Source organism: Oncorhynchus nerka, linkage group LG23, assembly GCF_034236695.1.
Source record: "Oncorhynchus nerka isolate Pitt River linkage group LG23, Oner_Uvic_2.0, whole genome shotgun sequence".
Classification (NCBI taxonomy): domain Eukaryota; kingdom Metazoa; phylum Chordata; class Actinopteri; order Salmoniformes; family Salmonidae; genus Oncorhynchus; species Oncorhynchus nerka.
This window is the reverse complement of record NC_088418.1, coordinates 46,381,495-46,402,554: the sequence shown is the minus strand read 5'-3', so window position 1 is coordinate 46,402,554 and position 21,060 is coordinate 46,381,495. Positions and strand designations below refer to the sequence as shown.

The window sequence follows — 21,060 nt, the reverse complement described above, 5'->3', positions numbered from 1 at the left end:
ATTAGTAGGCCTAATATAATTAGTAGGCTTAATATGTGTAGAATTAGAAGGCCTAATATAATTAGTAGGCCTAATAGAATTAGTTGGCCTAATATGTGTTGAATTAGTAGGCCTATTATAATTAGTAGACTTAATATGTATAGAATTAGTAGGCCTAATAGAATTAGTAGACTTAATATGTGTAGAATTAGTAGGCCTAATATAATTAGTAGACTTATTAAATGTAGAATTAGTAGGCCTAATAGAATTAGTAGGCTTAATATGTGTAGAATTAGTAGGCCTAATAGAATTTGTAGGCCTAATAGAATTAGTTGGTCTAATATGTGTTGAATTAGTAGGCCTAATATAATTAGTAGGCCTAATATGTGTTGAATTAGTAGGCCTAATATGTGTAGAATTAGTAGGCCTAATATAATTAGTCGACTTAATATATGTAGAATTAGTAGACTTAATATGTGTAGAATTAATAGGTCTAATATACACTGCTCAAAAAAATAAAGGGAACACTAAAATAACACATCCTAGATCTGAACGAATGAAATAATCTTATTAAATACCTTTTTCTTTACATAGTTGAATGTGCTGACAACAAAATGACTGAAATTATCAATGGAAATCAAATGTATCAACCCATGGAGGTCTGGATTTGGAGTCACACACAAAATTAAAGTGGAAAACCACACTACAGGCTGATCCAACTTTGATGTAATGTCCTTAAAACAAGTCAAAATGAGGCTCAGTAGTGTTTGTGGCCTCCACGTGCCTGTATGACCTCCCTACAACGCCTGGGCATGCTCCTGATGAGGTGGCGGATGGTCTCCTGAGGGATCTCCTCCCAGACCAGGACTAAAGCATCCGCCAACTCCTGGACAGTCTGTGGTGCAACGTGGCGTTGGTGGATGGAGCGAGACATGATGTCCCAGATGTGCTCAATTGGATTCAGGTCTGGGAACAGGCGGGCCAGTCCATAGCATCAATGCCTTCCTCTTGCAGGAACGGCTGACACACTCCAGCCACATGAGGTCTAGCATTGTCTTGCATTAGGAGGATCCCAGGACTAACCACACCAGCATATGGTCTCACAAGGGGTCTGAGTATCTCATCTCGGTACCTAATGGCAGTCAGGCTGCCTCTGGCGAGCACATGGAGGGCTGTCCGGCCCCCCAAAGAAATGCCACCCCACACCATGACTGACCAACCGCCAAACAGGTCATGCTGGAGGATGTTGCAGGCAGCAGAACGTTCTCCACGGCGTCTCCAGACTGTCACGTCTGTCACATGTGCTCAGTGTGAACCTGCTTTCATCTGTGAAGTGCACGGCGCCAGTGGCGAATTTGCAAATCTTGGTGTTCTCTGGCAAATGCCAAACGTCCTGCACGGTGTTAGGCTGTAAGCACAACCCCCACCTGTGGACATCGGACCCTCATACCACCCTCATGGAGTCTGTTTCTGACCGTTTGAGCAGACACATGCACATTTGTGGCCTGCTGAAGGTCATTTTGCAGGGCTCTGGCAGTGCTCCTCCTTGCACAAAGGCGGAGGTAGCGGTCCTGCTGCTGGGTTCTTGCCCACCTACGGCCTCCTCCACGTCTCCTGATGTACTGGCCTGTCTCTTGGTAGCGCCTCCATGCTCTGGACACTACGCTGACAGACACAGCAAACCTTCTTGCCACATCTCGCATTGATGTGCCATCCTAGATGAGCTGCACTACCTGAGCCACTTGTGTGGGTTGTAGACTCCGTCTCATGCTACCACTAGAGTGAAAGCATTCAAAAGTGACCAAAACATCAGCCAGGAAGCATAGGAACTGAGAAGTGGTCTGTGGTCCCCACCTGCAGAACCACTCCTTTATTGGGGGTGTCTTGCTAAATGCCTATAATTTCCACCTGTTGTCTATTCCATTGGCACAACAGCATGTGAAATTTATTGTCAATCAGTGTTGCTTCCTAAGTGGACAGTTTGATTTCACAGAAGTGTGATTGACTTGGAGTTACATTGTGTTGTTTAAGTGTTCCCTTTATTTTTTTGAGCAGTGTAATTAGTAGACTTTATATGTGTAGAATTAGTAGGTCTAATATAATTAGTAGAATTAATATGTGTAGAATTAGTAAGCCTAATAGAATTAGTAGACTTAATATGTGTAGAATTAGTAGGTCTAATGGAATTAGTAGGCTTAATAGAATTAGTAGGCCTAATAGAATTAGTAGACTTAATGTGTAGAATTAGTAGGCCTAATATAATTAGACTTAATATGTGTAGAATTAGTAGGCCTAAAAAGAATTAGTAGGTCTAATAGAATTAGTAGACTTAATATGTGTAGAATTAGTAGGTCTAATGGAATTAGTAGACGTAATATGTGTAGAATTAGTAGGTCTAATAGAATTAGTAGACTTAATATGTGTAGAATTAGTAGGTGTAATATAATTAGTAGACTTAATATGTGTAGAATTAGTAGGTCTAATGGAATTAGTAGGTCTAATAGAATTAGTAGACTTAATATGTGTAGAATTAGTAGGCCTAATAGAATTAGTAGACTTAATATGTGTAGAATTAGTAGGCCTTATAGAATTAGTAGACTTAATATGTGTAGAATTAGTATGCCTAATATAATTAGTAGAATTAATGTGTAGAATTAGTAGGCCTAATAGAATTAGTAGGCTTAATAGAATTAGTAGACTTAATATGTGTATAATTAGTAGGTCTAATGGAATTAGTAGACTTAATATGTGTAGAATTAGTAGGTCTAATAGAATTAGTAGACTTAATATGTGTAGAATTAGTAGGTCTAATAGAATTAGTAGGTCTAATAGAATTAGTAGACTTAATATGTGTAGAATTAGTAGGCCTAATAGAATTAGTAGACTTAATATGTGTAGAATTAGTAGGCTTAATATAATGAGTAGGTCTAATAGAATTAGTAGACTTAATATGTGTAGAATTAGTAGGTCTAATATAATTAGTAGGCCTAATATGTGTAGAATTAGTAGGTGTAATATAATTAGTAGACTTAATATGTGTAGAATTAGTAGGCCTAATATAATTAGTAGACTTAATATGTGTAGAATTAGTAGGCCTAATATAATTAGTAGACTTAATGTGTAGAATTAGTAGGCCTAATATAATTAGACTTAATATGTGTAGAATTAGTAGGCCTAAAAAGAATTAGTAGGTCTAATAGAATTAGTAGACTTAATATAGAATTAGTAGGTCTAATGGAATTTAGTAGGTAGAATTAGTATATAATTAGTAGACTTAATATGTGTAGAATTAGTAGGTGTAATATAATTAGTAGACTTAATATGTGTAGAATTAGTAGGTCTAATGGAATTAGTAGGTCTAATAGAATTAGTAGACTTAATATGTGTAGAATTAGTAGGCCTAATAGAATTAGTAGACTTAATATGTGTAGAATTAGTAGGCCTTATAATTAGTAGACTTAATATATGTAGAATTAGTAGGCCTAATATAATTAGTAGAATTAATGTGTAGAATTAGTAGGCCTAATAGAATTAGTAGGCTTAATAGAATTAGTAGACTTAATATGTGTATAGGCCTATTATATGTGGAATTAGTAGGTCTAATGGAATTAGTAGACTTAATATGTGTAGAATTAGTAGGTCTAATAGAATTAGTAGACTTAATATGTGTAGAATTAGTAGGTCTAATAGAATTAGTAGGTCTAATAGAATTAGTAGACTTAATATGTGTAGAATTAGTAGGCCTAATAGAATTAGTAGACTTAATATGTGTAGAATTAGTAGGCTTAATATAATGAGTAGGTCTAATAGAATTAGTAGACTTAATATGTGTAGAATTAGTAGGTCTAATATAATTAGTAGGCCTAATATGTGTAGAATTAGTAGGTGTAATATAATTAGTAGACTTAATATGTGTAGAATTAGTAGGCCTAATATAATTAGTAGACTTAATATGTGTAGAATTAGTAGGCCTAATATAATTAGTAGACTTAATATGTGTAGAATTAGTAGGTGTAATATAATTAGTACACTTAATATGTGTAGAATTAGTAGGTGTGATATAATTAGTAGACTTAATATGTGTAGAATGAGTAGGTGTAATATAATTAGTAGACTTAATATGTGTAGAATTAGTAGGTCTAATAGAATTAGTAGGTCTAATAGAATTAGTAGACTTAATATGTGTAGAATTAGTAGGCTTAATAGAATTAGTAGGTCTAATATAATTAGTAGACTTATTATATGTAGAATTAGTAGGCCTAATATAATTAGTAGGCTTAATATGTGTAGAATTAGAAGGCCTAATATAATTAGTAGGCCTAATAGAATTAGTAGGCCTAATATAATTAGTAGACTTAATATGTGTAGAATTAGTAGGCCTAATATAATTAGTAGACTTAATATGTATAGAATTAGTAGGTGTAATATAATTAGTAGACTTAATAGAATTAGTAGACTTAATATGTGTAGAATTAGTAGGCCTAATATAATTAGTAGACTTATTAAATGTAGAATAGTAGTCTAAGTAGGCTTAATAGAATTAGTAGGTCTAATATAATTAGTAGACTTATTATATGTAGAATTAGTAGGCCTAATATATAATTAGTAGGCTTAATATGTGTAGAATTAGTAGGCCTAATAGAATTTGTAGGCCTAATAGAATTAGTTGGTCTAATATGTGTTGAATTAGTAGGCCTAATATAATTAGTAGGCCTAATATGTGTTGAATTAGTAGGCCTAATATGTAGTGAATTAGTAGGCCTAATAGAATTAGTAGGCCTAATATAATTAGTCGACTTAATATATGTAGAATTAGTAGACTTAATATGTGTAGAATTAATAGGTCTAATATACACTGCTCAAAAAAATAAAGGGAACACTAAAATAACACATCCTAGATCTGAACGAATGAAATAATCTTATTAAATACCTTTTTCTTTACATAGTTGAATGTGCTGACAACAAAATGACTGAAATTATCAATGGAAATCAAATGTATCAACCCATGGAGGTCTGGATTTGGAGTCACACACAAAATTAAAGTGGAAAACCACACTACAGGCTGATCCAACTTTGATGTAATGTCCTTAAAACAAGTCAAAATGAGGCTCAGTAGTGTTTGTGGCCTCCACGTGCCTGTATGACCTCCCTACAACGCCTGGGCATGCTCCTGATGAGGTGGCGGATGGTCTCCTGAGGGATCTCCTCCCAGACCAGGACTAAAGCATCCGCCAACTCCTGGACAGTCTGTGGTGCAACGTGGCGTTGGTGGATGGAGCGAGACATGATGTCCCAGATGTGCTCAATTGGATTCAGGTCTGGGGAACAGGCGGGCCAGTCCATAGCATCAATGCCTTCCTCTTGCAGGAACGGCTGACACACTCCAGCCACATGAGGTCTAGCATTGTCTTGCATTAGGAGGATCCCAGGACTAACCACACCAGCATATGGTCTCACAAGGGGTCTGAGTATCTCATCTCGGTACCTAATGGCAGTCAGGCTGCCTCTGGCGAGCACATGGAGGGCTGTCCGGCCCCCCAAAGAAATGCCACCCCACACCATGACTGACCAACCGCCAAACAGGTCATGCTGGAGGATGTTGCAGGCAGCAGAACGTTCTCCACGGCGTCTCCAGACTGTCACGTCTGTCACATGTGCTCAGTGTGAACCTGCTTTCATCTGTGAAGTGCACGGCGCCAGTGGCGAATTTGCAAATCTTGGTGTTCTCTGGCAAATGCCAAACGTCCTGCACGGTGTTAGGCTGTAAGCACAACCCCCACCTGTGGACATCGGACCCTCATACCACCCTCATGGAGTCTGTTTCTGACCGTTTGAGCAGACACATGCACATTTGTGGCCTGCTGAAGGTCATTTTGCAGGGCTCTGGCAGTGCTCCTCCTTGCACAAAGGCGGAGGTAGCGGTCCTGCTGCTGGGTTCTTGCCCACCTACGGCCTCCTCCACGTCTCCTGATGTACTGGCCTGTCTCTTGGTAGCGCCTCCATGCTCTGGACACTACGCTGACAGACACAGCAAACCTTCTTGCCACATCTCGCATTGATGTGCCATCCTAGATGAGCTGCACTACCTGAGCCACTTGTGTGGGTTGTAGACTCCGTCTCATGCTACCACTAGAGTGAAAGCATTCAAAAGTGACCAAAACATCAGCCAGGAAGCATAGGAACTGAGAAGTGGTCTGTGGTCCCCACCTGCAGAACCACTCCTTTATTGGGGGTGTCTTGCTAAATGCCTATAATTTCCACCTGTTGTCTATTCCATTGGCACAACAGCATGTGAAATTTATTGTCAATCAGTGTTGCTTCCTAAGTGGACAGTTTGATTTCACAGAAGTGTGATTGACTTGGAGTTACATTGTGTTGTTTAAGTGTTCCCTTTATTTTTTTGAGCAGTGTAATTAGTAGACTTTATATGTGTAGAATTAGTAGGTCTAATATAATTAGTAGAATTAATATGTGTAGAATTAGTAAGCCTAATAGAATTAGTAGACTTAATATGTGTAGAATTAGTAGGTCTAATGGAATTAGTAGGCTTAATATGAGTTGAATTAGTAGGCCTAATAGAATTAGTAGGCTTAATATGAGTTGAATTAGTAGGCCTGATAGAATTAGTAGGATTAATATGTGTAGAATTAGTAGGCCTAATATAATTAGTAGACCTAATATGTGTAGAATTAGTAGGCTTAATAGAATTAGTAACCTAATATAATTAGTAAACGTAATATGTGTCAAATTAGTAGGCTTAATATAATTAGTAGGCCTAATAGAATTAGTAGGCCTAATATGTGTAGAATTAGTAGGCCTAATAGAATTAGTAGGCTTAATAGAATTAGTAGGCCTAATATAATTAGTAGGCCTAATACACATGTATGTGTTGAATTAGTAGGCCTAATAGAATTAGTAGATTTAATAGAATTAGTAGGCCTAATATGTGTAGAATTAGTAGGCCTAATGGAATTAGTAGTCTTAATAGAATTAGTAGACTTAATAGAATTAGTAGGGCTAATATGTGTAGAATTAGTAGGCCTAATGGAATTAGTAGGCCTAATAGAATTAGTAGACTTAATATGTGTAGAATTAGTAGGCCTAATAGAATTAGTAGGCATAATATGTGTAGAATTAGTAGGCCTAATATGTGTTGAATTAGTAGGCCTGATATGTGTTGAATTAGTAGGCCTGATATGTGTTGAATTAGTAGGCCTGATATGTGTTGAATTAGTAGGCCTGATATGTGTAGAATTAGTAGGCCTGATATGTGTTGAATTAGTAGGCCTGATATGTGTAGAATTAGTAGGCCTGATATGTGTTGAATTAGTAGGCCTGATATGTGTTGAATTAGTAGGCCTGATATGTGTTCAATTAGTAGGCCTGATATGTGTAGAATTAGTAGGCCTGATATGTGTTGAATTAGTAGGCCTGATATGTGTAGAATTAGTAGGCCTGATATGTGTAGAATTAGTAGGCCTGATATGTGTTGAATTAGTAGGCCTGATATGTGTTGAATTAGTAGGCCTGATATGTGTTGAATTAGTAGGCCTGATATGTGTTGAATTAGTAGGCCTGATATGTGTAGAATTAGTAGGCCTGATATGTGTTGAATTAGTAGGCCTGATATGTGTTGAATTAGTAGGCCTGATATGTGTAGAATTAGTAGGCCTGATATGTGTTGAATTAGTAGGCCTGATATGTGTTGAATTAGTAGGCCTGATATGTGTTGAATTAGTAGGTCTACTAGATTTTCCAGCTGTTGACACTGAAGATCATATGAATGTATAAGGACGTAGCAGATTATGAATGAAGACCAGTCTAAGAAAACAATACTTTGTGTATATTTATATCATTTAATAATGATCGGAAACATACTGTAACAAATTAACATCAAAGTCAACAGTGCACCAAAAACCGGTCAATGAATCTTCCACAAATATGTCCACAATTTCAACATTTGTCGTTTTATTTTCAAACTATTACCAAATCAAAGTTAATATTCTGCTCCCATGTAATTACATTGTAGTACACTTTCAATACATTAGCCATTATCTTATCAAAAACATATACGAGGATATTATTCATTCATGCATATAAGGCATGCAATACTATGTTTTGATACACCTGCGATAGACAGGTGAATTCAATTTAGAGCAAAGTTTATTTTGCCACTGTGGGACACACTGGGCAGGGGGTGCAGGATGGAGCAGCCCAGTATCTGTATGCAGATCTATGATCATTAACTTATCACAGTTCGCTTGCAAAGGGAATTCTGGTGAAACCAGTACAGTCAGTAATATTAGGGCTGAGTATTGCCTTGTTTTAACACTGTTGTAATACCAAGAAAGCACCTAATATCTATTTATCATTTTGTGTCCGACCCAAACTATGATGAGCCCATAGTCGGTGTCCCAGTTCAGCAGTGACGGTTTAGTTTTTCTAAACACTTCCTCTTCCATGAGAGTAGCTCTATAAAATCAGAAATATCTTGTCAATGTTTTAGTGCAATACACATAATCCGTTAGTTTTACCAAAAGGGCATTTAGAATTATTTCCCTTCAAAAACAAGATACATCGTTAAAAATAAGTTAACAGACTTTTAAAGTTTTTATTTTGAACACATTGAAAGACAGGCGCATATAAACCAACGTACACACAGACTCAAGTCCGAACACACACACAAAAAACACCATCAAATATGATGAAATAAAAAATGGATAACCGATTCCATTGGTGAGGTGAAGTGTGTAAACAGAGATCACATCATTCTGTTGACATGACTCTCTACGTCGGCAAGTCAAGAGGGCGGTGGTATAAGAACCTCTTTGGATCCAGACCATTTTGATTCAGGGTCTCGGACATCATTCTGTTGCGGTCTATTAATAAAGTACTCTCTTCGTTCGCTGGACTTTATCCTGCTAACTGTTCCAAATGTCCCAACTGAAATTGGTAAAGGGCTTTTAAACTGGAAGAACTTGTCCCGATTGGTGAATTTGGTATAAAATACTTTTAAACTGGAAGAACTTTTGAGGCTGATTCCCTGACCTGTCAATGTTTTTAATTTACTGTTTTATACTCTTGTGAATTCAATGGTTTCTACTAGATTACTTGTAGATTTCACGTCTGTCATTTTTTTTGTAATGACTTGGTGCTGCCTATCTTGGCCAGGGTGCTCTTGGAAAAGGAGATTTGAATCTCAATGAGCCCTTCCTGGTTAAATAAAGGTTAAATCAAATAAATAAATAAAAATAACAAAGCTCAGGACTCCCAGAGGACTTGAGTTTCCTCCGTCCTGCTTTGAGCTGGAATGGGTCCTATCACTCTGACACACTTTTACCTGATGTGTAACTAAAGCCTATGGTCTGAACCCGCTATCCCACTGAACCAGCTATGAACAGCAATAACAAATCATCTCCTGTAGTTTCCAACAAATCATTTGGAATTATTTGACTTAAAAAAAAAAAAAATTGTATATCTTTTTTTCTATTATTTTTGTCAATCACTCAATGAGGTAGGTAATCCAGATTATGTCTATTTGTTCGAACATGACACATTTAGGGAAAGGCACTCCCTGTAGGACTGCTTTTTTCCCCCACTATTATTTACAGTATTGCGATGTGACTCTGGCTATGGAGAATGAACGGCATAACGTTTGGAATGCAATGCCAACGGACAGAATCTGTGATACTGTATATTAATCACAGGTATATCTGAGATGGATTTGGAGATGCTTAAGGCATGTGGATTTCTATGTCCCTTGACTCAAGCCAACGCTTACAGATGACTCACATATAATATGTTTTTTTTTTTGGTCAACTGCCTCAGTTGTCACAACTGTCTTGTATTCTAGCACAGGAATGGAAATGTGTTGCAGCTCAGCTCCTCGTAAAAAAAAAAATCATTTACTGACAGAACCTGGAATGTTCCGTATGCATTAAGGATTCATGTACTTTTGTGAACTGCAACACCATTTCACTTCAATTCCAAACAATGTCAAAGCTACATTCCTTCATACAGGAAAGAGTTCAAAACCTAGAGGCTGCCATTATACAAAGACAAGAGTAGAAAAGGCAACGTTGATAAAAGGATTCAGCCAACAAAGCAAACATACAAGGTATATTCAGTTTTGTTACCAAAAAGTTTCCAAGAATATGTTTTACTACCTTAAAAAGACAAAGGGAGCTAAATAAAATAAAAACGATTTATTTTATTCAGTTGTGCACTGAGATTTTTGCCAAATTGTACAGAGACGGTGGTGCCAACGGTGAAGTGTATGCTAGCCATAATAACAATATTTGAGAATGAACTTAAGCTAATTTAAGCTCGTTTCCTACTGACACCAAATATCACTCTGTAATAATACTCACACCAAAAGGCTTAGGAATAAAACAATTACCGTAATAATAGACATTTACTGAGAAGTACTACTGCTCAATAAGATGTATCATTATCATACCGATCGATGCCTGATAGCCTAAGTGCTGGAACTTCACAGTTGACCTTTGCACCCTAGGCTAATCATGGTCACGTTGCCAATTTGACCTGAGGTGACCCCGGGGCCTCTTACTCGCGTGGCTGATACTTTTTACAGCCGTGGTGAAACTGAAGACGACACGTGGAGTGAGGTCAGGAATAGTTGAACTACTCTTAGAGAGGTAGTTAGAGTGTGGGCCGAAGTGGTTGGGAGTTAAATACTACACCAAGGGTACTGTTGGAAGAAATCTCTTACAACAGAGCCGTTTAGGTTTTTTCCTGATGAGTGCATTTGAATTATTTCACAGTATAATCTAAAGCTTAGACAATAATACAAGCTTAGAAAATATAGATGAAATACAGCTATATAAATATATATACAAACATCCACCACTTCCTTTTCCACTTCCTTTAAGACATATTGTAGCTATGAGCTCTTCGGCCATCAGAGTCGCTACAGAACGCTGCAGAAATGATATATCCATCTTAATGAGGTGATTTCCAAACGGAGCATGCCCACTGAATTGCACTCTTTCCTGGGCTGTGTTTACTGCCGAGAGGACCGTTTGTGATGCATGGTCGTCCTCTTCTTCACGACAAAGAATTCTGTGGATGACCAGCAGAGAGAGAGAGAACAGGTGTTAGTTCCCAGTCCCAGTAATGTTCTATCAGGGAAATAATGTGTGCATCCCAAATGGCACCCTATAGTTCACTACTTTTAACCAGGGCCCAGAGGGTAAAAAGTAGGGCACTTGATATAGGGGATAGGGTGCAATTTGTGACACACACATCAAGGCTTATAACAGGGTTATATAAACTGTTTAGAGACATAGCACAGGTAACACAGTTTTGTTGCATGGCCTGTTCCTAACATAGTTCACATAGTGCTTTTGTCAGCACACGGAGGTATTCACAACTGTCACTCAATGGTTAATAACAGGTTAATAACAGGTTAATAACAGGTTCTTTTGACATTCAAAACAACCTGTAAACTTATATTATCTCTCTTTAAATGAAGACCTCTGGGCTTATGGTTGCTATAATAATAATAATACAAAATATACAACTGTATTTATTACTATTATTTATTTATTATCATCATAATTATAGTCACGTTAACCTCTGGACTCACTATTTGTGTCAGAAAATGTGTATACTACTAACTCTCTATTGCTTTTTTTCGTACGGCTTTTGTATGAAGCCCAATAGAAGGAAAAAGGAGGGAGGAAAGATTGTTCATTGACACGGACCTGTTATGGCGGCTTGTCTCCGTTTGACTGCTCCTACCCTCTGGCTGGCCGTCTTCTTCTCTGGCCTCTGGATCCTATAGCTCTCCCTGGTGGTCACCTCCAGGTACTCCTCACCACAGCTGGACAACGCTGGAGACGACGCCCGGGCCAACCTGACATTCTCTCTCCCCGCCCTCTGCCCGTCGATGCCAATCACCGGCTTCCTCAACACACAGCTGCGGTAGAACGCCGGCACATCCTGGAATTTCATCTCCTCCCACTCCACGCTGGCACCCTTGGCGGCCGGCTGGCCGGTGTTGAAGTCAAAGTCCCAGCGCTTGTTGGCCGACTCCACGCTCATACCAAGGTGCCTCTGGAAATCCTGTTGCAGCTGCTCGTGGTCCACAGGCCCAAACAGGTTCCTCCTCACCGGGCCCTGGGCCCTGCGCTTCAGCTCCTCTACACTCCGACAGACCAGCATGGCCCCGTCAGATGATAATGATGATGACGCCATCTTAATGTCCCTGAGAGAGAAAGGGAGATGGTTAGAGGTGAGGTGTCTGTTTTTTCTATGAGGTGTGACCCAGGTCACTATTGGTGTGGTCTAGGTTTAGGCTACGCACAAACACACACATACTCATACCAGCGTTTGACCTTTTGGGACATCATTGAGTTTAATGTTATCAAACACACATGCCCTACCTCCGTCACATTCAACTCTGGACCTTGAAGACAGTTCCACTGCATTTTTTTCATTGTTCCCCCTAATCAGGGATTGATTTAGACTTTGGACACCAAGTGTGTGCAATTAATCATCAGGTAGAACAGAAAACCAGCAGGCTCCGGACATTGTAGGGTAAGAGTTGAGTACCCCTGCTCTTGGTAATTAACCGTATGGTAAGAGACCCACACACCAAATAAATCTCCAACATCCACAGAATCAGAATAGAAGAACACATGAAGTAGGTAAAAATGAACCTGCTCTGGTCTCTGGCTGCCAGAGGTGAGAGGTCAGGAGGAAAGGTCACATGGTGCGGACCGGGAAACGTATGGAGAATGTTTCACCTCACGTGAGAATGTTTCATGTGCTCTTCTAGTAACCCCATGTAATTGCAGGGATACATTCTGAACTTCAGGAATGTTACACGTTGTTGTAGTTTACTATTCACAACCGTCTAAAATTAGTGTTATAAATTCCCACCTTTTTTTTGTGACATGCAAATATTCTATCCATCAAGGAAACCTGGCCCTGTATCCACAAAGCCTCTCAGAGTAGGAGTGCTGATCTAGGATCAGTTTTGTCTTTTAGATCATAGTGTAAACGATTATATGGACAGATCCTAGATCAGCACTCCTACTCAGACTCATTGTGGACTGATCAGCTTTTTTGTTCAAATGTTCAAAGTCACATAATTCCCCACAGCGATTATATTTCAAAACGTGACAGCAAGTAAAATAATATTCAGCCTACATTACGACTTCCAAAGTCTAGAAAATATTCATTCATATTCAATAGATCACATGTAACAGTCGGACTTCCTGAAATGAATACCTGTTCGGTTGGTCAGAGTTGCCTTGCTGAGTCTATCCTAGGTCCTATAATGACAAAGTCCCTCAAAAGTTCCCTTCACTGAAACATCTTAGATCTTTTTTTTTCATATTATTTTGCCTCCTTGAAATACAGTGTTACCCACCACACTGAAAAAGGTGCAACAGACAGGCAGTGGACCATTCCTGCGCCTTGGCTCATCCAAAAAAATCGTTACACGGCAAACTTTACAGCGTCTGGGATGCAACTATTAAAACGTCTGGCTTAAAATGCCAGCCCCCTCATACAAAGAAAAGGGCTTGAGTAAAAGAAACCATTATTCCACATTGCCACATTGAGAACAGTAGGTTTTATGGATCAGATGGACAGCCTTTTAGGACGTTCATCTATAAAGAAAACTCAAAGAAACAGCCAAATTGAAAATAAAACACACCAAAAAATAAATAATAAATGTTTGAATCAAATTTTGGGGTGTTATACTTTGAGAGATGCATTTTTTTATTTAACCTTTATTTAACTAGGCAAGTCAGTTAAGAACAAATTCTTATTTTCAATGACGGCCTAGGAACAGGGGCAGAACGACAGATTTGTACCTTGTCAGCTCGGGGGTTTGAACTTGCAACCTTCCGGTTACTAGTCCAACGCTCTAACCACTAGGCTACGCTGCCACTATGCTGGGTTGCTTGGATGACTCAACTGCTGGTTTGCAGGCATTCGGTCTATTAGTTGGGTTGTTTTATTTAATAGCTGATGGGTTATTGATGCCGGGTTGTTTTCTTTAATAACTGATGGGTTATTGATGCTGGGTTGTTTTCTTTAATAACTGATGGGTTATTGATGCCGGGTTGTTTTCTTTAATAACTGATGGGTTATTGATGCCGGGTTGTTTTCTTTAATAACTGATGTGTTATTGATGCTGGGTTGTTTTCTTTAATAACTGATGTGTTATTGATGCTGGGTTGTTTTCTTTAATAGCTGATGTGTTATTGATGCTGGGTTGTTTTCTTTAATAACTGATGTGTTATTGATGCTGGGTTGTTTTCTTTAATAACTGATGTGTTATTGATGCTGGGTTGTTTTCTTTAATAGCTGATGGGTTATTGATGCTGGGTTGTTTTCTCCCCCTCCTTTCCTAATGATGAGAGCTTGTGTTCAGTGTTTGGTTTGTTGCGTGTAGAATATCGTAGCCTATTCATTGACGATACGCCCTGCTTTACTGAAGTTGCAGCTCTTGATTGTCGATAGATAGGCCGAGTGCACAGTTCGGAATCTGTCTGCATGGTGGCCGACCTGCCTATATTGTGCCCATCCCTCTACCTCCGTCCTTCACTAGCTCACTATGAAAGACGCAAGTATTTGCATTCTCTGACGGTCTCCTCCATTCCAAAATTACCAAATCTTATGAGTCAAGTCTTGCACTCAGAAATATATTAATTTGGAGTCGACTCTCCACCCCTATGTCATCGTCGTTAAGAGTTGGGAAAATGGCAAGAGAAAGGCAGGCGACAGCAGTGAAGTCCTGTATGGCAACACTTAAATGAGAAGGAAATGCAAACTTTGAAGTGGAATTGAGGTACAGTAATGGAGGTACAGGTATAATCAGTGGTGACCTGTGTTTCAGGGCAGAGCCCCACCTTTTTTGAGACCCTTGTTTTTTGTTTAAAAACCAAATATATATATATATTAATATTTTGGGGGGAACTCTTGCCTGCTTTGCATGTTATTTTGGTATTAATACGTGTCACATATCAGTTTGCAAACAATGTACAAATATATATACAGTATATAATTGAGTTAATAAAGCCGCAGCTCCAAAATGCAGGTGTTTCAGCCTAGCTCAGTGCTTTCTGTGGTGGCGGGGCTGGCCAGCAGAAAATAGGAGCATTGCGCTGTGACTGGCTCAGTGTTCTGTCACTCATGGGAACCTTATGCAATTCCCAAGCTTAAGTCCTTAGAAAAGGTAGACATCAATATTTCAGCCCTTTGGGTCCTTCCATAGAGTTATATTATAAGTGCCCTTCCAAGAAGGCTCAAGGTCATTGGCCACAGAAATGAAATCAAAATCACGTTATATGTACAGTAGCTTTGATTGGACTGATCATGTCAACATCTTACTTTCACAATCTTAGCTAGCGGTCATCATCATGAATCAAGTCGACAATCTACTGGCAAATCCTTTTTAATCCTTGTCATTTGAAGATAAATAATGAAGAGAAACTATAGATAAAACGTACCGGTGCTCATCGACCATTGGATATAAACATTACACAACAATTTGGAGATCGCAAATTCAACAATGAGTGGTTTGTAAGGAATCAGTGACAGTGGCTAACTGCAAGCATTGCAACTGGGAAGTCTGGAATAAACAGTTCAAACTGGGAAAATGCATTTTGCACGGTCATTCAACTCGCAAATTGTAAATTCGTCATCTTTCTCTTTGATGACAAAATTTGCCCACAAAGGAAAGCAAATCACAACAACGAGAGTCCAAAAATGTCTTATGCTGCTTCATAAATGATGTAGGATGCCAGAGAGATATGTGTACTATAGAGAAGAAAGTAATACTAAGTGTATGTTGTGTAGTAAGCTGTTAGTAGCCCATGTGCCTCACCCTAATAATTTGGTCTATTTTCACCAACGCGGTATTGTAAACACATCATTCCTGGCCGGTGTTTGCTTGTTTACTAACTTTTTTTGTACAGCTTTGACAGTGCTACTGATAGTAGTGGTGACGCTTGGCTTGCACGTGCAAATTCAGCACACACAACATTCTACATATTTGTGTTATTTGATGTGTCAATTTAAAAGCTTATTTAATTCGTCATATAAATAGTGTTATATGACGTGTATCTTTTTTGACACACAAAGACCCAAACAGCGTTCAATGTTTACCTTAATAATTGTCTATTTTTTTCTTTCTTAAATCTCTTTTATTTTTTCCTCTTAATTTCGCCTACTTTTCTAACTTGGTGGTGCACATGTAGCCTATAACCTGTTTTTGAGAAATGTAAACATTGAATATTGTAAGAGCTTTTTTTGTCTGTTTATATGCCCCCTTTATTTATCCTACGGTTCTGACTTGTTGTACACTGTAAGAACAGCCCTTGTTCTGAATTCTGTCGCCGTACATTTCAAAAGTGCTGAACAAATAGTTATATTAACTACGTCCGTCTTAGATCGCTCATTAATGTCTTAATCGAAATTACGGATTGCATCTCATCCGCTTGTCGTCCCCTTATGCCATAGTTTGTACATCTCAATTGTCAGTAGAAATCACATTTGTTTAAGCAAGTCAGCCATCCCAAATCTTTTTTTCTGCCACCAAGATTTTCATGCTAAAATCACCACTGGGTGGAATGCTTAACCACCTGAAAAGGCAACCCCGTGAGACCCCAAATAGTTGTTTGCAGCAGCGCATCTGCATTGTGATTTCAAGTAGATTTTTATGAATTTGTCATAGTGTTTCAACGGAAAACTGATTTTAAAAAATGGAGGTTTAAACATTAAGAAAGTTTTACTATTTGTCACATCCCTAATGGTTAACACATTTTAAGGTTGAACACTGACACTTTTATAGCTTTAATGAGGCTTACACAACTGTATGAGTTCCTTAAGAGCCTATTGTTGGGATAGTTAGCACTTTGTTACAATATGGAAATAGTAATAGTAATGTTACTCATTTTATATTAAAATATGTCATGTGCAAAAATATTCTAGGAACATTTTATTTTGCACTGTACAAACTTAACATCATGAACAAGAATGACACTTAGTTACTTTTGGCCACGTCAGAGACGATCTGAAAGCCACATCCCTTATAGGAAACCCCTCCTGAAAAGAACATTGTAAAAAAAAGACCCGAGTTGCTGAAAGTAAATAAAAACATGATTGATGGTTAAATGAACCCATGTTGGGGTAAGCCCAACATGTTGGGTTATTCAAGTAAGAATTCAGCATGTGTTCTGTCCAATATTTACCTTGTGCTGAGTTACCAAATAACACAAATTGTGTTGTTTTTAACCCAGCATTTGTTTGAGTGTAAGAATCTTGAGGAAAACAGGAGCGAGAGCCAGGGAATTGATGGGGTTGAGCATGGCCTGTCAACTGTGTTAAAACAAATGTACATTATATTCGTTGCTCTTTAGCTATAGATATTGAATGACTTACATAAAGCTTAATCATAAAGATTATAGTAGGCTTTGTATGATATACGTTAGTCCTACTATGCCATAGATGCCCATACTCTACACTGCGTTCATGACGCAGTTTGAGAATATTCTTATTAGCCTGTTCAGTGAATAACAAATATTTTCAACGTGGTTTGAAAACAAGTTTTACGTTAAATCCTTTGATTGAAATAAGTATTCTTTCCAATAACATATTTTTTTATGAAAATAACAACATTATCCTAAACGAATAGAAACTCATCCCTTCAACAGCAACAGCTCAACTCTTGCGAGTGAAAGTTGTTCGCGTCGAAAAAGTGGGCGCGGTAACTAGATCATTTACAACTCTCTGGAATCCCCAGACCCACACAAACATTCTCAACCTCCGATAATAATTATGTCCAACTTCTCCAAATAGGCGATAAGATGAGAAAAAGTTTGAAACACATTTTAAGAGTACGGCACCCGAAATCATTGCCAGATGTCAAAATAGATTCAAATGAGCCTTATTGAAGATAGCACAGCAGAAGTATACATCACAGATGACGCAGTTACATTCGCATACTACATGAGATGTTGATCAATGAGATGCAACAGAGAAAATACACACGGACAATAACAACCCGAAACAGCACAGATTTGCCTCTGCAAAGTCTGAATAAGAATGCAAAACTTCTCAAATGCTGCCAATATGTGACTTCTCTTACCAGCAGTGTCCAATGATGCACTCAAATGTGAAATAATGTTGCGATTCCTGATGTTGTTGCTCAAAAATAAAATGAGGCGCCTCACCGAAGTATAGACTGATACTCTTCACTGTCCACGATGAACTAATAGAACTTTAAAAGCTCCCAATTATTGCGCTCCCTTGTCCCCTTATGTGACTTGTTTGTTCCAACAAGGCAATGGGATGTCCTACCGCCACAGAAGACTTAATCACGTGATAATCATCATAACAATCGGGGATTTGGAGCTTGGACCATGCCCAAGGAAAACACCTTGATGTAATCAGTCATTCCTAATGTCTTTAAATAAATGTCATCATATGACACAAAGGGTTGGTAAATGTGTGCACCCTGGCCTTGCATTCTTCAGTGCACTTCGAAAAAAAGTGCTATATCTAGAACCGAAAATGGTTATTCGACTGTCCCCATATGAAAACCCGTTTTGGTTCCAGGTAGAACTCTTTCCACACACAGAGGGTTCTACTTGGAACCCATAATAGTTATACCTGGATCCAAAAAGGGTTATCCTATGGGGACAGCCAAATAACCGTTACGGAACCCTTTTTTTCTAAGAGTGTAGGCTAATGCTAAATCTGGCATACAATAAAAATAACATTGGTATGGACTACTTTCTTGAAATCAAGAAACGTTTTATGAGTTTTTCAATAGATGTCTTACCTCGTTTTCATCAAAAGAAAGTTTTGAAGTTCCGTGAGTGGTAAGATTCGAACTGCGCGCAAAGACTTGCTGCACTGTGCCAGAGTTATACTCTCTAAGTAAAATATCTTGGCACGTAGGACCCATTTTCCCAGCTCTTTTGAATGTGACACATTCTTATGTTGGCATTGCGTCACGTTTTGCAAAGGCTGCGTTCAAAGACCATAAGTCACGTTGAATTTCAACGTGATCTAGTCAACCTTCTACTCCATTTTGTTTTTGTTTTTCTCCCGCAGTTTATATAACCTACGTTTCATTTAGGTACAGTCATCTCCCGCTCGAAAAGTTCTCAATGGGATTTACTAGGCACAAAATGTTTTTTTTTTGTTGCTTTGCGCTGTTTTTTTCAAGTTTGACCTATATTTGAGACAGTCAGATTACTATTTAGAACAGTAGGTTACAGATCAAGCATAAGGCCTATGTTAGTCTATTATGTTCGTCTAGTTAGTCTATTGGGCTATCTATTAGTATTAGTCATAATTAACATTAATTAATTATTCTAACTAACTTGAATTACAATGTTAGTGTAAATAAACTAATATTTAATGAAAATGTATTAAAACATGTACAAAGCTTTAATAATACACTATTATAGTAGGCCCACATATGGACAACAACAAGGCTGCGTTTACACAGGCAGCCAATTCTGATCTTTTTTTCACTAATTGGTCTTTTGACCAATCAAATTAGCTCTGAAAAAGAGCTGATGTGAAAAGACCTGATGTGATTGGTCAAAAGACCAATTAATGGGAAAAAATATCAGATTTTAACTGCCTGTGTAAACTGCAGCTGAAGTGTCATATTATTATTGATGATTTATGTCTTGTTATACATTTTAATTTATGTGTTTAGTATCCTGTTCTTACACTCTCACAGAGGGTTAAATTATGTCAATAAGATTAAACATATATTTAAAAAAAATGTTTGGTTAGGCTATACAAAGTTGTTAACCATTTCCAGTGAATAACTGAGTGGAAGATTAGTGATTAATATGATAATGACATTTGCATCTTTGTTCTAATTAATGCGCTATCTTCAGCCTATAAACATTTCAGAGGTGTTGGGTTAAATGCGGAAGACACATTTCAGTTGAATGCATTTAGTTGTACAACTGACTAGGTATCCCCCTTTCCCTTTCAACACATATCTCCTACATATGATACATAAGCCTACATAAAGTACATTTAATGAACTAACCTGGTTTATAGCCTGCATAATTAATAGATATAGCTAGTTGTCCTTGTATAGGCTACTTACATCTCAGTCCAATCCTTTTCTTTTTTATCCCATAAACGTTATGTTTGTGATTCAAGGCTTATCTGTCAATAAGAGTGACATGTAGTCTAAGCTACACAGTCCAGTTTTAAAGTAATGTATATGGTGTCACTATTAACCTCTTAAGGTAATTTCTCCTTCCTTGTTCCTTTATTACATACCAGTGGATGTCCTTCCTCATAGGTCCTTTCTCCTCTTTCAGTTCTTACATGGTTGTGGGGTGATGTCATAGGGACTGTTTGTTCAGGGGCCAACACCCAACACCACTCCTCAGTCTGTCCCAGGTTTCCAGAACAACGACTATTGCTATTTATACACATCAGCTGATGTAATGTATACGACATACAGTATCACTTTCCCACTGAATTGTATATTGGCATCCCAAACATGCCAACTAGAGGTCACTTTTGAACATTTGACTCGGAAGTTGATTTGATGCTTTGATGCCGACTTCTCTGGTGGTAGTATTATCATAACACAGCTGGCCGACCAGGCCGTCTACCCTCTTCACCTATCTCTCCATCTCTCCCCTCTCTCTCTCTCTCTCCCCCGAGACGAGTTTAAAACACAGGTAGTCATGATCTGTGGAGCTGGCAAGGATGTGTTTGAGATATGGTCTTTGGTTAGAGTGCACTTTGTTAGTTGCACATTATCAGATAAGGGTTAGGCAGGATTCTTCCAGAAGAGAATGACTGGGCGTCTCCATTTGAATCTAACTCAGTCATGGCGACTATTGTCTTATGACAGAGTAATGGGTTGACTCACTCAATGACTGTTCCCGCTCTTGAGAGTGTGCCCATGACAGTGCCCATGACTCTCTGAATTCAGCTGGTACCATTTTAGAACGAATCAGTCTGTGGGTTGGGCTCAATTGGAATTAAAGGCAGTCATTTCAGGAAGCAAACTGAAATTAAAAGGAAATGATTGAAAAAGGGAGCATCTAT

At 38.2% G+C, this 21,060-nt stretch overlaps 1 protein-coding gene across 3 annotated transcripts; it reads right to left on the bottom strand.

Annotated features, from left to right (window-relative positions):
• Nucleotides 1-8,566: 8,566 nt before the first annotated feature.
• Nucleotides 8,567-20,201, bottom strand: LOC115106937 (cyclin-dependent kinase inhibitor 1-like). 3 transcript variants are annotated; one of them, XM_029630170.2, is made up of 3 exons: nt 20,099-20,201; nt 11,706-12,208; nt 8,567-11,061 (listed from the first exon to the last, which is right to left on the bottom strand). In XM_029630170.2, coding segments are annotated over exons 1-3 (564 nt in total). In that variant the 5' UTR covers nt 20,101-20,201; the 3' UTR covers nt 8,567-11,002. The 3 variants fall into 3 exon arrangements, with proteins under 3 accessions (XP_029486030.1, XP_029486029.1, XP_029486031.1); XM_029630169.2 differs by lacking the exon at nt 20,099-20,201 and adding an exon at nt 18,803-19,068; XM_029630171.2 differs by lacking the exon at nt 20,099-20,201 and adding an exon at nt 18,107-18,343.
• Between the last annotated feature and the right edge of the window lie 859 nt (nt 20,202-21,060).